General features: G+C 35.5%; 2 protein-coding genes across 4 annotated transcripts in view; one reads left to right on the forward strand and one right to left on the reverse strand.

Moving 5' to 3' along the window:
* Positions 1-10,871, forward strand: part of LOC127840337 (solute carrier family 12 member 8-like) — a 29,526-nt gene extending 18,655 nt beyond the window's left edge. The window contains exons 14-17 of the mRNA XM_052368744.1: positions 675-763; positions 1,703-1,820; positions 4,349-4,406; positions 5,382-10,871. Coding sequence (XP_052224704.1) covers positions 675-763; positions 1,703-1,820; positions 4,349-4,406; positions 5,382-5,553 — 437 coding nt within the window. The 3' untranslated portion in view covers positions 5,554-10,871. The remainder of the gene's footprint in view (positions 1-674; positions 764-1,702; positions 1,821-4,348; positions 4,407-5,381) is intronic.
* On the reverse strand, positions 10,796-22,992 carry LOC127842694 (MICOS complex subunit MIC27-like). Of its 3 annotated transcripts, none has more exons than XM_052372370.1 (7): positions 22,862-22,992; positions 18,005-18,118; positions 15,846-15,968; positions 14,793-14,847; positions 13,703-13,801; positions 11,737-11,821; positions 10,796-11,369 (listed from the first exon to the last, which is right to left on the reverse strand). In XM_052372370.1, the coding sequence occupies exons 1-7, from the start codon at positions 22,916-22,918 to the stop codon at positions 11,342-11,344; spliced, it is 561 nt and encodes a 186-aa protein (XP_052228330.1). In that variant the 5' UTR covers positions 22,919-22,992; the 3' UTR covers positions 10,796-11,341. The 3 variants fall into 3 exon arrangements, with proteins under 3 accessions (XP_052228330.1, XP_052228328.1, XP_052228329.1); XM_052372368.1 differs by having other exon boundaries at positions 11,737-11,872; positions 22,862-22,978; XM_052372369.1 differs by lacking the exon at positions 22,862-22,992 and adding an exon at positions 21,934-22,031 and having other exon boundaries at positions 11,737-11,872.
* Positions 22,993-26,189: the final 3,197 nt, after the last annotated feature.

The following is a 26,189-nucleotide window of genomic DNA, read 5'->3' on the forward strand; positions in this document are numbered from 1 at the left end:
GCAATAAGACTGAGATACTGTAAAATGTGGGGAAATTTCCACTAAAAAAACAATCAAGATTTATGCACAACTCTCTTGATTTAATTTCTTATAATCTTATAATCTCTAAATAGTTGGCAAAAAGACAGGCCAATAGACCATACTGAATAGTATTAGCTCACCTTATGTTTATACGTATAAAAATAGTGTTTAAAAAATCTCCCAAAGCATTAGTTGTATTTGAGCCAAGATATTTGGTCATTAGCATCATGTACGGGTTCTGTACCAAGGTTGTTTCAATTATGCCTCTGGAATCAAGACTTTCCACACCACAGAGGCTCATATTCTATTTATAGATTTTTTGTAGAAAAAAAGACAAAATTTGGTCAAAGTAAAAATAATAGGAAAAAAAATCAGCTAAGATCAATCTAGTATGTGAATTTAGGTGAGTGATTCAGGGCCATGATTACTTCTTGTTTCTTCATTACCATACTTTATCAGGTATGATGCACACTCATTTTTTTTATGCTTAACATGGCATCGTTTTTATATATTTAGGATATCACAATGATTTTTTACAAATTAGCAGTCAGAATAGTGCTCTCAATATATAATGTGCACCAACTTGTAAAATTGAATTTTAGGGGGTTACAACTGCGCGTTATAGGTGTTAAAGTATAGTATTTCTTCATCAGATCCCAGACATGCGCCAAACATGGAGATCACCAAACAGCCAAGGTCCTGGTACAGCTTTCTTTGCAACAGATGGCTGTCACTGTTTGGGGTGAGTTAGTTTAGTTTAATCCTATACATTTAAGCTCGTGACATTGACAGCATATTGCTTATTAAAACACTCTGCTTGTTAAAACCCTCTCAAGTCTGTGTCCTGGGTAGAACCAGTACTTGGTGTTTTTTTGCTGAGGTCTAAAGAATGCTCCAACAATGGGTATTAGATCCATGACCTGGAGGTCGCTAAGCGGACACCATATCCACTTATGGTCTCACTCTTTAGTCTAGTGTTTTGGGTGAGTTCTTCGTGAATATTGCCATGTCAGGGCTCCACATTTAATGCCCAGACCACAAACAAGATGGCGACGTCCATGGAGAGACAGGTATTTTAACGCTAATCATTTTCTTGCTTATATGGCTGGAAAGTGAGCGGCGTTTCAACATTTAATAAAAATAATAATGGGACAAAATTATTTTTTTCAGCATGAATGTCGCCGTCTGGTTTGTTTATTGATTACCCCCTCTGACAAACACTTTCAAAAATATCTTTTTGCTGAAACCTTTTCTGAAGAACACCTATCAAACTACAAAAAAAAGGATCGTTTAAAAAATGCGAGTATTAACTGCATTCTTTCTTGACGCTGGATAGTGTGTGATGCCTCAGAATCCAATCATGTTAATACACAAGTGTATATATGTCTGTCTGTCAGACCGTCACATTTTTTCTGGATCCTGCGATAACTTTAAAAGTTCTTCATATTTTTTCATGAAACTTGAAACATGGATAGATGGTAATATGAAGATTATGCACATCATTTCATTTTGTTCCTACGTCGAGAATTCTGGTTGCTATGGCAACAAATAAATAATTTAAAATACTGACAATGGTGGAGTTTCACTGGTAGGGGACCATAGTGCTTGGCAATCTGTTGTTGTTGTTAATATAATTAAATATATTTATCAAGAACGATAAGGTTCTCACTTTTCTTTACAGACTGTGGTTTGCCTAGTGATCATGTTTGCAACCCAGTGGATTTACGCCCTTGTGGAATTCGTCGTGGCATTCATCATCTATGTCTATATTGGGCAGGCAAACCCAGGGTATTTTCCAGGTATGTCAGAACTTGCACCAAAGAAAATATGTTGACTTAACATATTTATCCCTGTTAATAGATGCTTAAGGCATACTCAGTTTCAAAATGGTCTTTGCCTACGTATACCATGTTAAACCAATGCCATTTAAAACCCCTGAAACCTTTTAGTAAATTTGGTGCTGATGCCAGTAAGCTGTGTTGGTAGAGTGCTGGGCTTTGTCTGGGAATAGCTAGTTCACATTCAGGTCCTGGCAACATACTTGTAGATAGGTGATGACATTATTTCTACAACATTTCTCCCTCCCACACCCCCTCAAAAACAAAACAAAAAAAACAACAACAACAAACAAACCCAAAACATTCCTATTTTTATAGGCAGTTGTCAATTACTGCATGGAATGTGTTCTCTTCGAAGGACTTTCTAAGGGCAAGCTTTCTCAGTTGTTTGAGCACAGGACTACATATCAAAGAATAGCAGGTTTGTTTGAGCGCAGGACTGCATATCAAAGAATAGCAGGTTTGTTTGAGCACAGGACTACATATCAAAGAATAGCAGGTTTGTTTGAACGCAGGACTGCATATCAAAGATAGCAGGTTTGTTTGAGCGCAGGACTACATAACTAAGATAGCACGTTTGTTTGAACGCAGGACTGCATATCAAAGATAGCACGTTTGTTTGAGCGCAGGACTACATATCAAAGATAGCAGGTTTGTTTGAGTGCAGGACTACATATCAAAGGATAGCAGGCTTGTTTGAGCACAGGACTACATATCAAAGAATAGCAGGTTTGTTTGAGTGCAGGACTGCATATCAAAGAATAGCAGGTTTGTTTGAGCACAGGACTACATATCAAAGATAGCAGGTTTGTTTGAGCACAGGACTGCATATCAAAGGATAGCAGGTTTGTTTGAACGCAGGACTGCATATCAAAGATAGCAGGTTTGTTTGAGCGCAGGACTGCATATCAAAGAATAGCAGGTTTGTTTGAACGCAGGACTGCATATCAAAGATAGCAGGTTTGTTTGAGCACAGGACTACATATCAAAGAATAGCAGGTTTGTTTGAGCGCAGGACTGCATATCAAAGAATAGCAGGTTTGTTTGAGCGCAGGACTGCATATCAAAGAATAGCACGTTTGTTTGAACGCAGGACTACATATCAAAGAATAGCACGTTTGTTTGAACGCAGGACTGCATATCAAAGAATAGCACGTTTGTTTGAGCACAGGACTGCATATCAAAGATAGCAGGTTTGTTTGAGCACAGGACTGCATATCAAAGATAGCAGGTTTGTTTGAGCGCAGGACTGCATATCAAAGATAGCAGGTTTGTTTGAACGCAGGACTGCATATCAAAGATAGCAGGTTTGTTTGAGCGCAGGACTGCATATCAAAGAATAGCAGGTTTGTTTGAACGCAGGACTACATATCAAAGAATAGCAGGTTTGTTTGAGCGCAGGACTGCATATCAAAGAATAGCAGGTTTGTTTGAGCGCAGGACTGCATATCAAAGAATAGCACGTTTGTTTGAACGCAGGACTACATATCAAAGAATAGCACGTTTATTTGAACGCAGGACTGCATATCAAAGAATAGCACGTTTGTTTGAGCACAGGACTACATATCAAAGAATAGCACGTTTGTTTGAACGCAGGACTGCATATCAAAGAATAGCACGTTTGTTTGAGCACAGGACTACATATCAAAGAATAGCAGGTTTGTTTGAACGCAGGACTGCATATCAAAGAATAGCAGGTTTGATCCTTTGCCCGGCCACATACCTTTCGTTGGTATTGGTCATTAAATCATTTTTACGGCCATTCTCTCCCTAGCTCCTGTACAATTAGGGCAGTTTTTACTTACTGGTATAAGTATGTGCACTGAGTACTGGTAAGCCAGCTCGCCCCGGAGAAGTGTGAGTTGGCTTTAACAGACCGCTGAAAGAAAACTTTCTGCTTTTATGATTTTTTTTGGTTTAAAGAAAGATTCTTCTTCTCTAAAATCCTGTTAAGGTGGAAACTGCACAGGCTAATCTGTGACACATATGCATTTAACCCTATTGTCCCACAACAAAGCTCTTAAGAATAAGTATCAAGCATTTCTAGCATTTTTTGGTGCAAAACAAAATGGTCGAGAGCCCACGTAATCTCAAATGGATGTTTTACTGAAATACCATGGAGACAATGAAGGACTAGAAGGTAATCTGACAGCCATGAATAAAATACTGTAAATAGAGAGGGGAAAATCCCTCCAACCTACAAATCCTCGATACATATACTTATAAGCCTGGTTGTGGGACAACAGGGCTCAATACATGTGCGCCCCATGTTAGCCTGTGCAGTTTCCACCTAAACAGGATTTTAGTTGAGCAGAGTCCTTCTGTACACAAAAATATCCATAAAGAGGTATGTTATGTCACTGATAATCCTGTGCCAACTGCACAGGCCTATCTGGTATGACACTTTACGCACATGCATTAAGCCCCATTTTTCGAGAGTGGGGCTTTTATTGTACTCATGCTGCAATATTCTTTCTACTCTGTTTCAGGAATTGCTGAATTTAACTTCTATACCTGGATCAAAGGTGGACTACAGCGCTGTATCAGGTACTATAAACCAAGGGAAATCCCTACTTTAGTTGAATTGCTATCTAAATTCTAATCGATTTCTGCTTACACAATGATGGATGTTAATTTTTGTTTTCAAGTTTTTACTTGAATAAAAACAAAATGTTTACAGACTTAAAAATTTTATAGAATTAGACTTATGATGATGAAGAATTGTCGTAATATACAATGTAGCAAAATGGAACAAAAAAAGGTAAAAAAATTGCAGAGGTCACCGTGGCGTAGTGTAGATGGTGCCCAGTGATTCAGAGGTCACAGGTTTGAGCCCCACTTGGAGTGTTCTTTCGATCGCGCTCAAAGACACCAAGTACTGGTTAAAGTCCCAGGAAACTTAAGAGCGTTTCAATAAGCCTGAGGCTTTCCATGCAGTTGAGCTAAAAAAAAATGGCTTTGACTAAAAAGTAAACTTTGCATATGTATAAATCATTACAAACTCTGTCAAACTCAGAAATGTAACAGCAACACTTAAAGATAGAAATAAACAAGCAAATTCGTTGAATTGATATCCCCCGCCATTATACTTCTGGACACAAACGTTTTCTGGACGGATGGACAACACCAACATGCATCATCCTCTTTTATATACTCATACCAAGTTTTTATGAAATCCTTCAAAGCACTTCCAAGATATGGCTCCGGACACACAAAAAAGCATTTTTTAAGATACAAAGGGCCATAACTCTGTTATTATCTGATGGTGTACAATGCAATTTGGCGTGCATCATCCTCTTATCCATATATGTACTCATACCAAGTTTCAAGGAAATCCCCCTAAGCACTTCCAAGACATGGCTCCAGACACAAAAGTGCCGGACAGAAGGACGGACGGACGGATGGACAGACAATGCCAAAACAATATCCCTCCGCCTATGGCGGGGATAATAAATCCATCTTTACTGATTGAAATGGGTGAGATATTTTAAATCTCATGTTATCTTTATTTTCAAACTCCAGTGGGAAGGACAGCCAAGAGGAGATAATCGTGGCTCCGTCTACGCCCGCAGTTACCACCCTTGCAGCTCAGCTGACCGAGGACAACGAGGACTTTGCCACCAGGGGGCGCTACCACCAGTCAGAGGTTGTCAGGGGAGAAAACTTTGACGATTATGAGGATGACGACCATTAATCATGATTTTGTATAGAAAAATAATTAAGTTCCGAAATTGTCCTGAAGCTTTAATGTTTTTAAAGAGGAGGCTGTGCATGGTGACACCTTTGATGATTATGAAGACGACAAGAATTGAAAGAGATTATTTAAATTTTTAAAGAAGGAATAATTTTGGTCCTAAAACGCCTTGAAACATGTAAGTTTGAAGTACTTGGTCTAGGTAGATAACTTTGATTATAATTAAGACGATGAGCACTGGTCAAGGTTTTCAATAGAAATAATAATTTTGGTCTTAACCCGTTACCACTTTTCATGCATTTATAGTCCCTAAAAAAGTTATATTTAATTTAAGACCATTCTTACGAAGTTCAAGTTTTTAAGGCTTCATCTCCAAAAATTAGATACTGATGAGCAGCAAACAGCATAAAACCTGAGCAGACTGCGAGTTTTTTGCAGGCTGTTCTGGTTTTATGCTGTTTGCAAATAGCCATTTTTACTTTGCTTCTAAGTGGAAAAGGGTTAAAACATCCTAGAACTTTTATGTTGTAAGAACTTTGTAAACAGACCAGTGTGTGTATGTGACAGGTACAAACAATCTCCATTCAATCATGAATGTGAAGATAACATTTTTACAATGACTTCGATTTCTTTTAATGAATCTTTTTTGAGAGAAATATATATATATATAATAGAAGGCAATGAATATCATTTCTGGACTTAAGTTGAGATTGAAAGTTTGAAAAATGAACATTTATCACACTGCTTGTTGTTTTACATGCATTTACAGACATATAAATTGCTGTGTCAGAACCCATGCTGAATGTGTCAATACAAGCTTTGCATATGGTTGCATTTAATTTGGTTGATGAAAAAAGTTATTACCATGTAATGCAAAGTTACATATGAACTTGAAAAGTGATGAAAGTTAGAAGTTTGCCTTTTTGCTGTGTGCTGTAGAGTATTCTGGGTTCTATTGCATATTTTACACAATATTTGGGGTTTTGTCAAGTTGGGAATGATACATTTGATTTCAGGTACATTGACATTATGTTTGCGTATCATTTTGGAATGTTTCCCATTTAGAGAAAAGTATAAATTATTTCATCAATCATACTAAACAACATTGGTGTTGTTTGAAACTGAAATTATTTTAAAATGTAAATATTGTTGTTGTATTAGGGCAATCAAAATGGGTTATTTGTTTAAGGTTTACTGAGACTTCAACAGACTTGTTTTGTAAAATAAGAATTATTATATATCAAATCTGCTTGAGGATAAGCTACGGATCATTTATGGTGTATTTGTGCAATAGAAGCTTTTGCAATGTATGCTTTTACCGTATATTTAAGAAATAATCCACGGGTAACCGTTGGTTATTGCGGTAATAACCAACGGTATGGAGTTCCGATGCGTAGGAATTAAACCACCAGGGCGTAGCCGTGGATTATTTCGATTCTAACAGGATTTCATTAATAAGTTATCCGCAATTAAAGGTTATAAATGAGAATTATATTAACCGAACGTCCTCCACTTTTCCGCGAAAACGTGACGTCACCACAACAATTACAATCAAATGACGTCCTCTTCATTCATAAAATGTGCACGGACAATCAAAGTGATGTCACTTTAAACAACTGTTGGTATATCGGGGTAATAACCAACGGTAGTTTTTCATCTTTGTATATAGAAAACAAGTCACGTGCCGTGGTAGAATCTATAATAAATGACCCAAGGGACCATACATTTTCCTAAGGGGGGCGTTTATTAGAAGTTAAAAGGATGACATCATTTTATATATACAGTCACCCCAATTAGAAAATTATAAGAATTTGACTGTGTAGCTCATTATTAAAACATTTCAGTCCAAGATTTACCTTGTGTTTGTGTTTGCATTGACTTTTAATGCACAGAAATGCATAAAGTAATTTGAATGTATTTTTGAAAAATAAATGGAGGGGTCCGTTTATGAGAGAGTATATGGTATATTACGAGACATGAGCTTTAATCTAATGTATGTTTATGTTTATCAAAAACATTACAGTTTTTGTTCTTCGACACTGTGCATTTTCATGTGCAGCAAAACATTCAGATTTGATTCACTATTTTCTTTAAAGGTTTATGATCAAAATTCAGAACTATTTTCATAAGTGTTGTGAGCATGTTTTGTGTGCAAACTTCACACGCTTGGAGTTGATGACTTACTATTTTTGATAGTTTGCATGCAAATCCACTTATGGAGCAAAACATACACACACATGATACAAATGAATCTATATTTTGTCAATAGTCTTAACTAATTAAAATAGCTAGTAAAAAAGTAGATAATATATTTTGGTTTATCTGGGATTAAAACCCAGGACCTTTGGAAGAAAAAGCAATCACAGCAAACACTTCTTTATCATTTAAAAGTGAAACTGATACCCATTTTTGTACTCGACACATTTTCAAAATAATCCATGCAAAGGCTTGGTCGGAGGTAATCTTTCACTTGCTTTGATGATAATTATTTTGAAAATCGGCATTGTACCATATTGTAAAGAACTCCCTTTTTTGGAATATAAATGGATTCCCAAATTTACTTTTTTAGCTTATATCTGTTAAAGATTTAATTATTTAATTTACTTAGAAAGAGAAAATAAATTACGATTAACTCACAACATAGCTGAATACCAGAATGTTATATTGACAAATCAACATTAATACAGTGAACATATTTTTTTAATAAAGATTAAAGAATATCATGTAGATGTTAAGTATTACAGAAGTGTAGGTTTCTTTTCAATTTACATTGTGTATATTATTATATTAAACATTGTTTTGTGCGGGTCTGTGCAATTTGCCATTGTGTTGTGTTCATTGATGATTATATTTGCATTTAACCATAACTTCAATTCCAGCATTTAATGTGATAAACTGTTTGGTTGACAACATAGCCATCAACGTTTTAGACGTGTAACTTGTCAAGTAGTAAATGCTGTAACTTTCTAGAAGTTGAAGCATATAGCTATAAGAAGAGTTATTTTCCTTTGGAAATCCCAAAGAACTACCAGTTTCCATATGCCTTTTATGATTGTTTAAAAAAAAATCTTGTTATACCTCTTAATAGATATTATAATCTTAAAGCATTTTTCCATGTTAAACATCCATATACTATCCAATCAACAAATTTGCAGTAACATCTTCCCTGGCTTGTTAACATTATTTTATCTGCTGTTTACACTGAATTGAATATATTTTAGCCGCGCTCTGGGAAAAGGGGTTTAATGCATTTGAGTACAGTGTCGTCCAAGATTAGCCTGTGCAGTCCACACAGGCTTATTAGGGACGACACTTTCCGCCTTTATGGTATTTTTTGTTAAAAGATCTAGTTTAGGTGGAAATGTGTTGTCCCTGATTAGCCTTTTGCCGACTGCCCAGGCTTATCTGAAACGACACTTTATGCACATGCATGAAACCCTCTTTTTACAGAGCACAGCCCATTTTTAGCTCCTCTGTTTTTCGTAGAAAACCCGAGGTATTGTCATAGCTAGCTTGTCCGCCGTCCACGTCGTGCTAAAACCTTAACATCGGCTCTAAAATCAAAGTGCTTCCACCTACAACTTTGAAACTTCATAAGTAGCTGCACCTTGACGAGTTCTACATGCCACACCCATTTTTTGGTCACTAGGTCAAAGGTCAAGGTCACTTTCACCTCTAAAAAAAATAATAATTTAAAACTGCACCCGCAGCCGCGCGTTGGCACCTGCTTTGCAATGCTCTTGTTATATTTTAGCGATATTTTCATAATGTCAGTGAATGAATTTACAATTCCAATATCAAACATCATATTCATTCCTGTTAAAAATTCAGCGTTCTAGTGATTATATTTCATTATTTCTTTTTTAAATGTGGACGTAGAGGTATGATAAATAGAACATGAGATGCGTTTGTCAGAAACACAATGCCTCCTAATGCACCGCTTTGATTTTATTTTTTTTACCTTGAAGAATGACCTTGACCTTTCACCACTCAAAATGTGCAGCTCCATGAGATACACATGCATGCCAAATATCAAGTTGCTATCATAAAAATTGCAAAAAGTTATGACCAAGGTTAAAGTTTTGTGACACATACAATTAAAGACACATACAATGACAGACAGACCAAAAACAATATACCCCCGATCATTCGATCCGGGGGCATAAAAACAGGTTAATGCACTATCTCTGTGTAGTATATAAGGCTGTGCATGAATCAATCAACAGTCAGCAAGCCTCTCTGATCTTTTATTATAAGCCTCAACTGATATATTACACAACAGGGAAGTAACCTGATATTCTCTATCCCTTTCGCTCTCAGAGGCAAAGTGAAAATGGCCATGTGCAAACATCATAAAACCAAACAGTCTGCGAGTAACTTGCAGTCTGTTCAGGTTTTGTGCTGTTTGTTGCTCATCAGTATTTAAGGGTTGAAAATAAGCTTTTAAAACTTGAATCTGGTCAGAAAGGTCTTTAATTAAATTGAACTTTCTACGCGACTAAATACACGAAAATATGCGTATCTAAGTGGTAAAGGGCTATGAATTAGTCTGCATAATCAGTCACTGTTTCAATACTACTGGGTTTATCCTTGTGCTAAAATGTTATGATTGTGTTGATATGAATTGAATTCTATTTATGCATCTATATTTAAAGTTAGTCTGGGTATATTCAGTTTCAATATCCCATGTTTTTGTCTTTTGAAACTTGGTGATTTAATAAAAGCAACCTTTTTACAAGAGTTTTGTCTCTGATTGCATGGTTAACATTTTGCCACATTGCTCAATGGGGTATATTTAATTAAATGTACATTGTGGGGAATTGAATTGTAATTAATTAACCCTTTACCACTGAGATACTTATTTTCCGAATTTGTAGACCCTTAGAAAGCTATATTTAATTTAACCTTTCTTACAAGATTTTTAAGTTTCTAAGGCTTCATCTCCAAACTTTGCATCTGCTTTTTACCAGATCTGATTATAAGTATGATGGCCCATTGTTATCATTATCTATTGCCAGTATATTTCACTTGTTCTTACATACCAGTAAATGTGAATGTAAATTTCAATATTTCATTCAAACAGTGTCAGAAACGCTATAAGTGGTATTAGAATCAATACAAATTGTAGTCCTTCTAACCAAAGTCCCATTTCATAGTTGTTGTATCATGTTATTATGGTTTTAGTTGTTTGATAAGTTGTTGTTATTGTTGTTACTATATTAAACATAAAATGACAATTACAAAAAATTACAATTTTATTTTACAAAGTTTTATGTATGTTGGACATTATTTTAGAATAAAAATGGACAAAATCATGATTTGCACTTTTTTCATTCATTTTCGAAAGTCCATAGCTTTGTAAATGGTCTGACAATATTTATCACAAATCTAACATCAACATTCATATAGCACATTACACTATCTGACAATCGCATACAACTGAAGCACTAACATGTTAAAATGTTACCTTTTAAATTTTTTACATTGTGTAGGTTGAATCAAGTTACAGCAATAGATAGCCAAAAAATTATGATATATGCAAACCAGAGGCTCATAGAAAGGCTATTATCTCCCTTTTGAGTTGAATTGTGTCTATTTTTGTCTGGTGAATGAAAAAAAAATGTTACACAGGCACGTTGTTGCTAAGACATGTTTCAGTTTGTCTGGTCTGATCCTAATCCACAACCCTTCGAAAGATATTGAAGCATTGTGATCTGTCATAGAATGATAAAAAATAAACACATTGTCCCGGTCTACTTAAATGGTCGATCCCAATATGCTCTTTCTGCTACGAGTCATCCTTCTTTTCACTGGACCTTAAACAGAAAGAGAATACAGAAATTTATAGAAGCTGGTCTTCTAATCCACGAAATATGGTATGATTGTTTTATATACATGATTATAATTATTATGTTGTGTCTTGTGAAACAATTTATTCATTTATATTCCAGAAATATGTTCAAAAATATTCTTTTTGCAGTGTTCTCCAGAAGCACCAGCTACTTTCCCAAAAAATATTAATTCAAAACGGCTCAAAAACCCTTATTTTAGTGCTTAGTCACTGGCTACTTTGAAAATCTAACTGATTGCTAAAATGTTTATAGAGAACACTGCTTTATTTTTATACTTGAGTCTAAGAATTGGTTGGAGAATACTAGCCCTGTACTGGCCATCATCACTCACCCCGTGGCACCTGTGATGGAAGTCTTGACTTCATTGAAAATCTCTTTCGTTAAATCCACTGTCTCGTTGGGATAGCACAATGCAGCTGCAGTAAGAATTGCAAACGTACTGATACCTAGTTTCTTCACTACACTGCCTGGAACCAAAATCCGAAAATTATGTCAATTCAGTTATCCAGTTGGTCCTTAACAAAAGGGTGCAGCATCCTGCTAAATTGGACCCCCACCTATGCCCATGTAAATCAAATATTTTAGCAAAATTTATATAATTCATGCTTAATTAAAAATATTCCCCATGGATGATGTAATAAAGTGCGGTTAGGTGCCCTTTTAACTCTTTCAGTGCTGGAACTGAATTTTGAAGGCCTTTGCAAACAGTTTGGATCAAGATAAGACGCCACAGAATGTGGCGTCTCATCAGGATCAAATCTGTTTGCTATTCTATGTAATAGTATTCTTTGAAAAAAAATGAAGATAATGCTAATTTTAGAAATTCAGCAGACGACATTCTAGCAGATGACAAATTTCCCAGCATGCAAAGGGTTAACATAAGAGCATCCTGCTCATCAAAAATCTTAGTTAAAGCACTCATTCAGTACAGGAGACTTGTTGCAGGTAGTAGTTATAAAAGGTTAAAAACCTACAAGTAACCATCCTTAAAAAAAGCATGTACACAGAAAATTGTTTGCTTGGAATTTCCATGTTTCTTCAAATACTACACTGCCTGAAAATGAGAAATTTATATCCTTATTTACATTTACTGGAGGCATATTGCATTTAATTGTTTTTGTTTAAATGCTATTCATTGCATTCACAAAAGTCTATCCATAGAACTTTAGAAAGATAGATATAATTATTGCAAAATTTACATTATCACATTTGTGCAAAAAAGGGTAAAAAAATGTATTTGACAAGTTTAAGAAAAGCAGTGAATTCTTAATGATTTGTTTCTAATGCAACAAAGCATGTTTACACTTTGCATGTAATACACTATTATTTATACTTTTATCAATTGTTTCCCTTGTGTAATACAACCATTTTAAATATTGGTGTCTTAAACGTGTTTAAGCAATGTTATTTTTTGTTTAAGTTTTGGGGCAACATTTGGCCATTTTTCAACTTACAAAAAGTATATATTTTTAACTAATTACTGCCTACATTTCCTAATGGAATGATGACCAAACTGATTTTTATACCAGGGCCCGTATTCACCAACAGATTCTTAGACTTAAGAATAAAGAATAGACTTAGAACCAAGAAAAATGTGTTCAGTGTTTGAATATACACAGGCCTCCACTGGTGATTATGTCATTAACACAATGTTCTATATGAATAATAATATAGATAGAAATGTTAACTGCAAAGTTTGACTCAAAATTAAAGAAATTATTGAATATTTTAATTTAAAGAAATTTCTTTATTCTTAGACTTTAGTCTAAGAATTGTTTGGTGAATACGGACCCGGGCAAATCATAAAGTCAAAGTCAACTCTTATGAACTGAAACTTAAAAAAAAAGTATGCTTAAAACATTTATTCTTAATTTGATAGCATTTGTAAGCAAAAATACTACTAAATTTCTTAATTCAAGTACACAAGACCAAAATGTTTAACAATCTTAAGGGCTCCATCCCCAAACAGTGAAAAAGCACTCTAAAGGTAATATTTTGAATGTTCATCATTTGCCAATTTTTATTTGCATAAAGTCATTAATGTCAAAGATATCACTTCCATCAGCCATGTTCAGGATGCAACATCATTTTTGACTTACTTAAAATATTTTGTGATTTGAAAGGATGCAGTCAGAACTCTTTTTTTGGTTGCAAATTGGAAATCACTCCAATGTTACTTACAGAAGGGACATAACTCTAATGTTACTTACAAAAGGAACATAACTCTTATGTTTCTTACAAAAGGGACATCACTCCAATGTTACTTACAAAAGAGACATCACTCCACTGTTACTTACTTCTGTATCCCAGAAGGATTCCTGCCAGACCTGAGGCTGCTACGACCGATATCTTCGGGACGTTCACACCGTCATCTCCCTTCAATTTGGATATTGTGTCTGTAAATATGAACCAGTTTCATTAACATGGGTATTAAATGTTACTAGTAATAAAAAACTTATATGTTTTCCTTAAATGCTTAAGAAACTTGTTTTTTAATAACAATGCCAGATTTTTTTCTTCTAAAATCGGTCTTTTTGAATCTCTTGGCATTTGCTTTTCCACCAGGATGTCTTTATAATGCCAATGTTACTACCAAGCATGCTGTTCAACATATATTACATTCTCAAAGGCACTTTGCGTAGAATATAAACAATACCATAGGCATTTGAAGGTATAGTAAATATTGCCCCCAAAGGAGAGTGATTACTACCAAGGAAGAGGGGAGCAATATTTACTATACATTAATACATGTCTAGGATATTTGTTTTATCATCTGGAACAACCATGTATTTAAAAAAAACATAAGTATTTTTTATAAGAAAAAAAGAGTTATCAACATTGATTTTTTACATATGTTTAACTAAGGGGCTATCTATTATTCGCTTCAACGGAATTGTCAGAAAACTCGTGTTACTTTTTTAGCCCCAAGCAAGGGGTATAAAAAAAAAGTATAGCCAAATCGGAAAAAATCAAATTCAAACGCCACGGTATGTTCAAATTATGCAGCAATTGGTATATGAAAATTTAAAACGGGGAAAGTCATGCGAGGTATAATAAACATAAAACTTTCTTCCCAAGGAAAAAGTTTCTATGACGTTCGATAATCATGACTTATGCCCCTTTAACTTAAATATATGCACCTCGTTTTGGGATAATTCTGGAATAATGGGGCTTTATGCATGTGCACAAAGTGTCCTCCCAGATTTGCCTGTTGATTCCGAGGCTCATCAGGGAAGACAATTCCCGCTTTTAAAATGAGTTTAAGCGTAAAGTGTTGTATCAGATTAGCCTAAGCACATGCATTAAACGCTATTTTCCAAGAGCTAGGCTTATATATACATGTATATAATTATCGTAAAGACTGGGCCATAACATTGGCATTTTTACATTCAGTGTGTGCCTTTCCAATATCCATTTTCTCCTTAATCTTGTCTGTGGTTTCCTGAAACATAAAAAAAAAACGATGAATAGAAATTCATTTTCTCTCCTTTCGCTTTTATGGCACACAGGATGCATAATCAAACTACCAGCATAATTTAAAGCCAATCATACACTGTTAGCGGGTTTCATATTTTTACATTAAAAAAATAATAATAACGGCTTCCACGAGATAAAAAGTACAGGGATCTTCTGAAATGGGGCAGAGCAGTTAACAATGGGGCAGAGCAGTTAACAAGACTAGGGTAAATGTTTGAGACGGGTTAAATGTTCTAGGGTTAATATCAACTACACGTATATGTCAGGCAGTTTAACTTTGTTTATTTTCATATCTTAATTATCATGATGAGCCGCTCTCTATAAAAGGGGCTTAATGCTTGTGTGTAAAGTGTTGTCCCAGGGAGTACACTTTCTGCCTAGAATGGCTTTTTGTTCAGAAAAGAGTTCCTTTAAATAAAACATTCCATAAAAGTAGAAAATGTCGCCCATGATAAGCCTGAGCTGACTGCACAGGCTAATATCTGACTGCAGAGGCTAATATCAGACAACACTTTCCACGCATGACTGCACAGGCTAATATCGGACAAGACTTTCAACGCATGACTGCACAGGCTAATATCTGACTGCAGAGGCTAATATCGGACAACACTTTCCACGCATGACTGCACAGGCTAATATCGGACAAGACTTTTAACGCATGACTGCACAGGCTAATATCTGACTGCACAGGCTAATATCTGACTGTGCAGACTAATATCGGACAACACTTTCCACGCATGACTGCACAGGCTAATATCGGACAAGACTTTCATCGCATGACTGCACAGGCTAATATCTGACTGCGCAGGCTAATATCGGACAACACTTTCCACGCATGACTGCACAGGCTAATATATGACTGCACAGGCTAATATCTGACTGCGCAGGCTAATATCGGACAACACTTTCCACGCATGCATTTAACCCTGTTTTCTCAGACAGCAAATCATATTTAATCATTACCTTCTGTGAATCCAGCCAGCCCCATACAGCTGTTCTTACAGAGGAAATACCACTGCGCAACATGCCAATCTCCTCTGGTACCAGTTGAACCGATGCTGGCTTGGGCACTTGGTATATTGGTAACTGAAAAACATGTTACAATTGAGAATAACTTCAACCAATCAGAAAGTGAACAAAAAAAATGCTTAAAAAACAATTTTAGAAGTTGTTGTTTTGGAGAATAGAAAGGCTGTCTTGTGGCCTGCTGAATTATTATTGATTGCAAATAGCGCCAGTCTTACTTAAGCAACCAAGTGAATCATATCAATAAAATTGGACAGAGCACATTTGTTTTCTTTATAATTCACTCCTGTGAATTAATAAAATATTGAACCTCAACAATATCTATATAACAAACAATACCAGAAAACAAAACAAAGTCACAAGCAAGTAACTGACTTTTTTTTGTCATACAAATCTATTTAGAAAGAAACACACACAATAAAAATAGTGCTTATTTTGAAAAGAAACAAACAAACAAATAATGCCCTTAGAACCAAAATTAAATAATACAAAAAACAAGTAATTTGTAGGAGAGTAAATAAAGATATAAGAACAACTAAAACTAATTACCATTATTTAAAAAAGTTTTATCAAGTTTCATTTCATCATATGTTCACTTTGTTATAGTCTTAGGATAGATACAAATGTTCAAATAAAACTCTAAACAAGAGCTGTCTCCATTGGATGACATATGCCCCCAAAAAACGCTTTGATAGTTATGTAAGACAGCTAAATATCAGAACACATTTTTGAAACCTTAATGCCGACCCTAACTTCAATGTCATGGCCACAGGTGTCAAGATTTGTGTGCGTATAGAAAGGCCCTGTCTAAATAAAGATGCATACTAAATATGAAGGTTACATCATGATGTTTGGTGACAATCAGATGACAATTACTAGAGTAATAGAGCGGAAACGCAATTTTTTTTATCATTCAAGAGCCATAACTCAGAAGTGTCTGCGTAAATTTGGCTCATTATTGAACTTAACTTAGGTTTAATTGCCTTGCACATTTTCATGAAGTGTGGCAAAGATCCTATGACATATGCTTGAGTTATTGAGCGGAAATAAGAAAAAACGCAATTGTTTGATGATTCAAGGGCCGTAACTCAAGAATGTCTTCATCAATTTGGCCAATTATCGAACTTGACCTAGATGTTATTGCCTTACACATTTTCATGAAGTTTAGTGAAGATCTTATGACATTGGCAAGAGTTATTGAGCGGAAATGAGAAAAAACTATTTTACAATGATTCAAGGGCCGTAACTCAAGAGTGTCTAGGTCAATTTGGCTGATTATTTAACTTGACCTAGATGTTATTGCCTTACACATTTTCATTAAGTTTGGTGAAGATCTGATGACAATTGCTTGACTTATTGAGCGGACACTAATCCGGACGGACGGACTAACTAACTAACTAACGGACTGTGCGATTTTAATATGCCCCCAGAACCTATGTTCTGGGGACATAAAAACCTATTTAAACATATGAAGCCCCACTCTGGGTAAAAAAGGGCATTAATGCAGTCCAGAGGGCTAATCAAGGACAACTATATCTGCTTTTATGGACTGTTTTCCTAAAATACAATTCATTGCTTAACAAAAATCCAGTTAAAGCAGAAAGTGTTGCACAAAGCAGGGCTCAACAATAATGGTTGTCCTATTGCCCCTGGCAAGTAAAAGTTGGGTCCGGGCAAGTTATTTTATAATCTAGTTGTCCGCCCGGGCAAGTGCAAAAAAAGAACAAAGAACATTTAATTTAGACTTTTATAAGACTGTAATTGCTGTAATCATTTTGTTAAATGTTAAAAAATAAAAAAGTTTTGTGGTGTATCATTTTGATCTTTATTAAAAAATATGATGTTTACAGTTATTGTGATATTTCATGTTTGGGCAAGTGGCTTTACGTTCAGGGCAAGTAGATTTTCTAAGTACTTGCCCGGCAGGGCAAGTTGGTTTTTAGGTTAATGTTGAGCCCTGCAAAGTGTCACTTTATTAGCCTTTGCAGACAGTACAAGCAAATCTGGGATGATACTTTATGCATATGTATTAAGCAACATTTTGCCAGAGTACGACTCATAATAAATAGGTAATACCCATGTTGCATAGTGCATACCTCTGATATTTTCACCATTTTTCCAGTGGTAGGCACTTGCTGCGTGTAGGATGCGTACAGAACAGCTGATGGGACGACGACAGCTGTGACTGCCCCTACCCTGCCTGCAGTCAGCTGCAAGATACATTATACTTAGCAGTGTGTTTTTTTAATTCAAATTTGGGTCTGGTAGGAGAACCCATTCCAAATGAAAAAAAGTAAAACCATAGTAAATGTAATATTATTTATATCACTTTTATTCTCAATCTTAAAGTACTTAAACAACGAAAACACTAATGTCCAAATTTAAGTAAAAACAACGTGATTTTTCCCCAATCCAAAGGGACTCTGCCCTATTCCCAAAATAGTTGAAAAAAAAACTGTGTGTCAGCTCACAAACGATATCAACTCTCGGCTGTAAGAATATGCACATTTTGCTTCTCTGACTCAGAAATTGAGAGAAAACTTAAAAGTTGAGTCTAGTGAGTTAAGTTTGTTTGTGATACTAGGCCCTTGCTTCTATAGCTTTAAATGTTGCTTTTTGTATATTTTCTGATCTTGTGTGACATGAACATGTACTATAAAACGCAAAGTTACTTAAACAACAACATTCTATCACATATTTAAGATCAGTGCTTTTCTTCATTTCTTTGGGAATGGTACCATGACGAGTAAAATTCCAAAAATATATGTAAGGTCAATTCAACTAGACTGCAAATTAATAATATTTATGATGAATACATAATTATGCACTGATTATTTGCTTTGATTAGTTTGACTGCTTCTCATCTACTGTTTAATAAAACAACAAAATTTTGCGGACAAAAAACAACAACAGAAAATAGCTTAAAATTCATCATTCTACCTACCAGTTACATTTTATGAGTCTGAGATTAAATAAGGAATTAAATAAGGCCGGACCGACCGTGACCTGATAATAAAGTGTTTGAACACTTTTTATCAATAATGTAGCAAAACAATGTACACATGTATCAACAAGCAGCGATTTTTTCCTTCTTTATAAAGTACCAGAAAACAGCACTTTACCAAATGCTGTAAAAAAATCCTAACTGAAGGTTTCCAAAAAACTTTTTTTTAAATAAATGCAACATTTAGCTAGTGTCCCTATGCAGCTCTTTGGCTTGAACCTAAGTATATATAATATTGACAACTTGACAACTTGACAACACTTAGTTATTAATTATAAAGTATTTGTGAGCAAAAAAAAAACAAATTTCAGGCTTTTTTGTGCAAATTTTTCCCAATTTGGCTGATACCAGTACTTTTCCTAATTGGGCAAAACAATCGCCGCGTTTAAATTCAAAAGCCTGCGTGGTGTAGTGGTTGCCAAAAACCTTTGCTTCTAGAGCAGTGATTTTTTTCACCATTTTGGGAATGGGGCCGGGTCCCTTTTGATTGGGAAAAATTTGCGGTGTTTTTACTAAAATTGGGAAATTAATTTTGTTGTTGTTTTGCGAACAACAAATGCTTAAAAACTGAGAATACAAGTGTATCCAATATTATATTTACTAAGGTTGATCTTATATGGATGGGAGATCAACAAACTATTGAGATCTAAAAAAAAATAATTTTTTTTTAAACCTTCCATTGGGAATTTTAATTTCCCACAACAATATCCATTAATACGAAACACAATCACTAACTTGGTACATAAACATGTTTTGAATATATATTGTCACGCAAAAAACTTGTTGAAAAGAGCATTTTGTATCTTGTTTAATGTATGTTACCAGACCACATCTAGCGTGGCAATCTTTTAGGAGTTGAGTAAATAAATTGAAATGTTCTTGGTACAGGGTTAACTTTATTTTACGAAATATTAGGGTTTTTTAGTATTCAGGTTACTTTAAGCTATTTCAAATGTTACAGTTTTGTTGGCAAATTCATTAAATGTTGTTGCAACCATATAAAAATATGATCTTTCTGGTTATAATTGAAATTATATATAATCGGCCTTGCTTTTCAGTGATGTGAATACATTGTAATGAAGTTAAGCAGTGTCTGTTGTGATTGTTGTTTTAAAGATTGACTGCAAGTTGCATAAATACTTGTTTGACATTACTTGCATCTAGCTAATATTGAATGCATTGATAATAAATGCATAAATACTTCTCATAAGGGTTATGGAGGTTTCGGTAAATGACAAGTTCGGTAAATTGATTTATATAGTAAAAGCCGTGGAGGTTTCGGTAAATTGATTTTATAGAGGAGGTATACCTACAACGAGGTGTTAATGACACCTATTATCGGCTTACAATAACATTAGGGGCATTTATTTGCAAACTGTGGATTAATTTTGTTGTACATTAATTGAGTTGTTTGGCACTAATTAATTTATCTGTTTAAATGTACGGACTTGATTTTATCAAATTAGAGATGTTTGCAAAGTGTTATTATTAATTATCCAGGCTTGCAACCTATTGATATTCTAATCGATGGAGGTAAATTATATATTAAAAGTTTATCTTTAGGTCATGATCGTTTTGCATTTTATATATGTTTTTAAACAATTAGTTGATAAAAACCTTACTTAAAGCGTATCAGTTAAAAAAATATAATAATGTGGCGTATTAATATTGTAGTGTGTCAAAAATGTATCTTATTAATATGTGATTACTCCCTCATTATTGTTTTAAATGACATGAAATATTCAAATATATATATTGCATCCATGTTATACTTGTTGCTAAATAAAACGGATAACAAAGTAAATCAGTTATTATTTTTTATTGAACCGATTTGTTTGGGCAAAAAATGATATCAGTTATTTTGGCCGTAAAACCCATTGTTCCAGTACAGTAGCCAGGTGCCTGTGTATTAAGTTGATAAGATAATGATCATCACAGCAGCTTGCTATTACACAGTGTATTCATTCTGCTGGCGTTGTGTTAGATGTCATTTTTATCAGTTTTCAATTATGTGTATCTCTTCGCTTAACTCAACGTTCAATGGCACGCGCACTTAACATAATTATAAAACATAACGCGTATCATTATATTACGTTTTATTAATTACGTACACGTATTAAATTTTATATATTGTTTTTTTTTCTTGTGTTTTTCTCAACCAGAAAGAAAAAATAAAACATATAAATAAATATAAAATTCAACATGAAATCATTTTTATTAAATCATATTTTACAAGAAACTTTTTAAAATAGCATTAAACTTAATTGAAGAGCTTACATTGATTCCGCCATAAATCATTACTTCTTATTACTATTATGTTACTATTATGTTATTTAAATAAAAGCACCAATTAAAAAAACAACAGTATTGCGTTATTTAAATCGTAAAATTAACCAAAAATTTCTTAACAGAATTCGTTTTTCAGAGGTAGCTCATTCATTTCCCTTAATTCTTTACCTTAGGCATAGCATTAATTACTCAACTCAAAATTAATCCACAGTTTGCAAATAAATGCCTCTAATGTTATTGTAAGCCGATAATAGGTGTCATTAACACCTCGTTGTAGGTATACCTCCTCTATAAAATCAATTTACCGAAACCTCCACGGCTTTTACTATATAAATCAATTTACCGAACTTGTCATTTACCGAAACCTCCAGCACCCTCTCATAAGGTAAGTAGTACTCAAGCTGTGGTGGAGGTTGGATGATTGCAACTCTAGTTGCATCATTGTTTTGTGTACGTTTTTTAAACAATAAAATCAACATTTAAAACACTTGCAAGTAATACTCAATTGAAAAATAGCTCAGTTATATAGTTAGTTACTTTCTATGTATTCCCATAATGCCGTTTCGCCGACAACATATGTGTCCGATCCGTTTTTGTCCGAATTGTATATCACATTTTACAATTGTTTGCTTAACACGATAAATACATTGATATATGAATCAAACCGCAAAAGTGTATTGATATTACACTAAAAAATCGTAAGACAATGCAAAATAGTCAAATTCTACTTACAATTGGCATACTTCGTTAATTTTCTGACGATCTTCGCGAATGTCAAAAGTCACGGTCTTACAGAAGCTTTATCATGTTAGTAGGTCAGAATATACAAAATAGTTTCCCTATATAATTCAATGTAAAAGCGACAACTTTGAGCGAAAATAAATGCAACATTTTGCACATAGAGACCCCCATAACCATACCTTTTCTTAAAGGCCATTCTAAGCGGAATCGATTTATGCAATAAAAAATAGGTCATGTTCAAACCAAGAAAGAACTTGACACGAATCAAAATCGACTGTTTTTGCAACTTTTTTTTCGGCCGTTTCTTAGTGGAATGTAACCGTTTTCAGTGCAAGGCTTTACTTTAGTCTCCAAGTTAAGCATATTGCAGGGATTCGGTCGTGAACACATATTTATGCCCTACCATTATCTCGAAAGATAAAACCCGAACAATAGTTTAAAGTGTAAAACATGCCTTCGAGTCAACTATGATATTTTTTTAGATAGTACAGCCCTACATGAAACGATTATGAAAAATAATGAAGAAAGAACGTCCAATCCCTTCCTACACAAATATCGTGACAAATTAACTCGCTTGCAAAAACAAGCTGCCCGCTCCATAACTGGAGACTACAAATCAAGAACGGCAGGCATCGTTACCAACATGTTTACGCAACTAGAATTACCACCTCTACAAGAACGGCGTAAAATCAACCGTCTAGTGATGCTCTACCGAGGGGCTGGTGCCAGCTATACCAGCAACCGACCACTTGAAACCAGCAAGGGTTAAAAGGCAAATAAAGGCAAAACAATAAAGTGACTGTGTTACATCAAATATAATAGATAAACACGTGATAAATAACGATAGAGGTTTTGTGGTGAAAAACTCAAACAATACAAAAACTCATTCTTCGTGAAAACCATCATAGAGTGGAATCACCTGGACAGTAGAGTGGTCCACGCAGAGACAGTTGAGGGCTTTAAGTCTGCCCTTCATTTCGAATAGGCGCCGAACTCCCCGGTGTACTATGCCGTAACTGGCCCTTTACCGTATCAAGCAGAAGCAGAAATATCAGTGGCACGAACTGGTAGTGGCACGAAACGACCATCACCCGTTTGTAAAACTCTGTGCCGATTTAACGTTTGATACTGAACCATAATCGCGAAAAAAAATGTCAAGAGCACGGCAGGATGCAGGAATTAAAAAAAACCTTCTACAACACACGTCATATATACATAATAAATAGATAATTTGCATAAAGCGATTCAGAGCTGTGAAGTAGTTACGCCATAAACGATTTTTAAAGGGACTCGTTCACAGATTGTCGAAAGGACACTGGGGACTTAGAAAACGGCACTGGAAATACTGGAATCACTCGGAATCGTCCAAATTCTATGTAGATCTGTATTATAAAATATATATTTTTGTATTAACAGTATGTTACTAATTCTCCTAATATTGTATACGTAACGCATATATCCTGTGCGCTTTCGGTAATGCTATTGCGCTTTCGGTTCCGATACCGCAAGCGCGCGCTTTCGGTAAATCTAGTTACCCGTAGTGTTCTTTGGCGACTTGCACCAGCCCTTCGTCAAATTTGAATCCTCTCATTATATGTCATAGGCTATCATGCCACGCGCGGTTGAAAGCTTTCTTAAAGTCGATAAAGTTGTGAAAGAGCTCACGTTGGTGTTGCAGCTGTTTCTCAATGATGACTCTGCAACTGGAGATCTGTTTCATTGTACTAAACCCAACTCTGAATCCATCCTACTCTTCGACTGGCTGTTCCTCGGCCTTACCTTTAAATTGATTGTGGATGATGCGTAGCATGACTTTGCCGGGATGACCAAAGATCTATCAATACACTTTTCGATATAATCTATATAATATAATATATTTATAGATCTTTGGGATGACGTATTAGTTGTATGGTTCGGTTATTCTCGCACAACTTGAAGTTGCCATTTTTTCTTTTCTTTTTAAATCTATTTATTTAAGCTCGATTACATAACAAGCCTAAGGCTTATTTGAAACGCTCTCGAGTCTGTGTCATTGGTGTCTATGGGGGAGATCTAAAGAACGCTCCCACAGTGGGGATCGAGCCCGTGACCTCACGATCGCTAGACGGACACCATATCCAATACGCCACGGCACTTGTTATGCCCTTTCCCATATGGGGATATCAAGTGACTGAGTCCATTCCTTTGGCCACTTCTTCTCCCAGATTGTTTGGCCTAGTGCCGTCGATACTGCAGTCGTTACCTTTCCTCCGTGCTTAAACAGTTCGGAGGAGACGTTTTCTACTTTTCCTACCTAAAGACTACGCAATGCCTCATTTCACATTTGCTTTAAGTATTGAGAGACTTTCGTCGTGCGCTTCTTGTTTTGGATCGATCTGAAGGAAACTTGAGTCCGGTTTGGTTGAAGCGGGTAGTCGTAGATGTCACTGCAGTATTCAGTCCACATGTTTAAGACTGCGGCAAACTCGGCAAGGAGATTCCAATCAGCGTCTGCTATAACACTGGCCTTGAGCTTACTGGTCTTCTTTCTGCTAAATCAGTCCTGTGTTCATCTCTGTGTCGATGTTGATACATTGCTCCTCAATCCTCGGCTCTCTACTTTTGTCACAAAGGTCATCTCTCTCTCTCTCTCTCTCTCTCTCTCTCTCTCTCTCTCTCTCTCTCTCTCTCTCTCTCTCTCTCTCTCTCTCTCTCTCTCTCTCTCTCTCTCTCTCTCTCTCTCTCTCTCTCTCTCTCTCTCTCTCTCTCTCTCTCTCTCTCATTCTCTCTCTCTCTACTAAGAACTTAGTTGGCCGATGACAATAAGATATATTTAATGTTGTTAGTTATGGTTACGATGCCATTGTCCAAGATGTTCTGGTCTGCAAACTTGCCACCTATCTGTGCTTGTAATACGTTTCCTATCAATGGATCATTCAGTTTCTTAGTCAAATCTAACGCGATTGTTCTTAGTGATGTACGCTTACTCTTTAATTTAAGCTTGATCGTGCTTAGCTCTTAGTCATGATCACTGCCGATGTCTGCGCCAGGAAACGTTCTTGTGTTCGCCTTGTTAATGCTGGTCCTGAACCGTCGCGGCGCCAGAATGAAATCGATCTGACTGTGTACTTGCCCGATAGTTTGAAGCATGTCAGGTCGCTGTTCTGGACGGTTTGTGTGGTTGCAGCGTGTTTGCCAGGTTGAGTTGATGCCTTCTGGCGAACACAAGAAGTCTCAACCTTCTGTCGTTGGTATCTCCTAAGCAAATCTACATACTATCCATGACCAGTCTTGGTATGTGTCTGGTCCAACATTGGCGTTGCAGTCGCCTTTGACTATGAGGATGTCTTTCTAGGGAAGCTTGACTATGATGCGCTCTTATTCTAATTCTAAATCTACTCGTCTTCGTAGTCAACTGTTTGTGCGTAGACACGGATGATGGTAATGTTATGAGGGCTCGCTGAGATACGGATGGAAATGATTCTGCTGGAGACTAGGATGCAACTGATGACGCCGTTGAATACCTCCTTCTTAACGATGAAAGCAAACCCGTGGCAATGTATAGAATTCTCTTCCTGAACCATATACATGTACAGTGTATTGTGCCCTTCGTCTGTCGATTTTTCTCCGAAGCCTCGCCACCTGATCTCTGTTAGTCCGATTATGTCTTAGCGGTATTTGGTACCAATGTAAGGGGTGGTCTATAACAAAAAAATTATTCAACAACTTTTTGATATATTTGTAGTCGTTCACATGCGATTCGCCAATTGGCTCTTCCAGTTTGGTATGCCAGTTTTTGTGCTCGTACTTATATATCATCGTATTGTACAAATCGCCTTTAGATAACCTAATAGTACTGGTAAAAGAAAATTCTTCTTTAGTGAACACAGAAACATAAATTTCTCACTACATTTAATGAAAAAACTTAATATTTTTCAAAAATCAATCATCGATCAATTATAGGCAATCACTTTCCTTGACAAATCTAAGTGCATTTAAAACAGAATTTTCACAAATACGCGTTTACCAATAAATACAAAAATCAAAACAACTATATAATAATCTATATTATAATAATAGACGGGCGTTGGTGCTTAGCATGTAAAAAGCTTACACAATATTAAATGCGACCGATCGGAGGTCTTCACAAAGGCTAACATTGTACATGAAAATTATTATACATAAAATATGAGAGCAAGTCCGAATTTTATTTATTCCTCATAACCAGGAATGAGAGTTATTTTAGTAGCGGAAACAGCATTTATTTA

This window comes from Dreissena polymorpha, chromosome 8 (assembly GCF_020536995.1).
Source record: "Dreissena polymorpha isolate Duluth1 chromosome 8, UMN_Dpol_1.0, whole genome shotgun sequence".
Classification (NCBI taxonomy): domain Eukaryota; kingdom Metazoa; phylum Mollusca; class Bivalvia; order Myida; family Dreissenidae; genus Dreissena; species Dreissena polymorpha.

Coding starts and splice junctions, on each gene's coding strand:
- LOC127842694 (XM_052372368.1), bottom strand. CDS start 22,918: ATGAAGGGCAGACTTAAAGCCCTCAACTGTCTCTGCGTGGACCACTCT. Junction 18,119..22,861: donor TGGACCACTCTACTGTCCAG/GTGATTCCACTC, acceptor TGTATCTTGCAG/CTGACTGCAGGCAGGGTAGG. Junction 11,873..13,702: donor AATCCTTCTGGGATACAGAA/GTAAGTAACAGT, acceptor TTTTGGTTCCAG/GCAGTGTAGTGAAGAAACTA.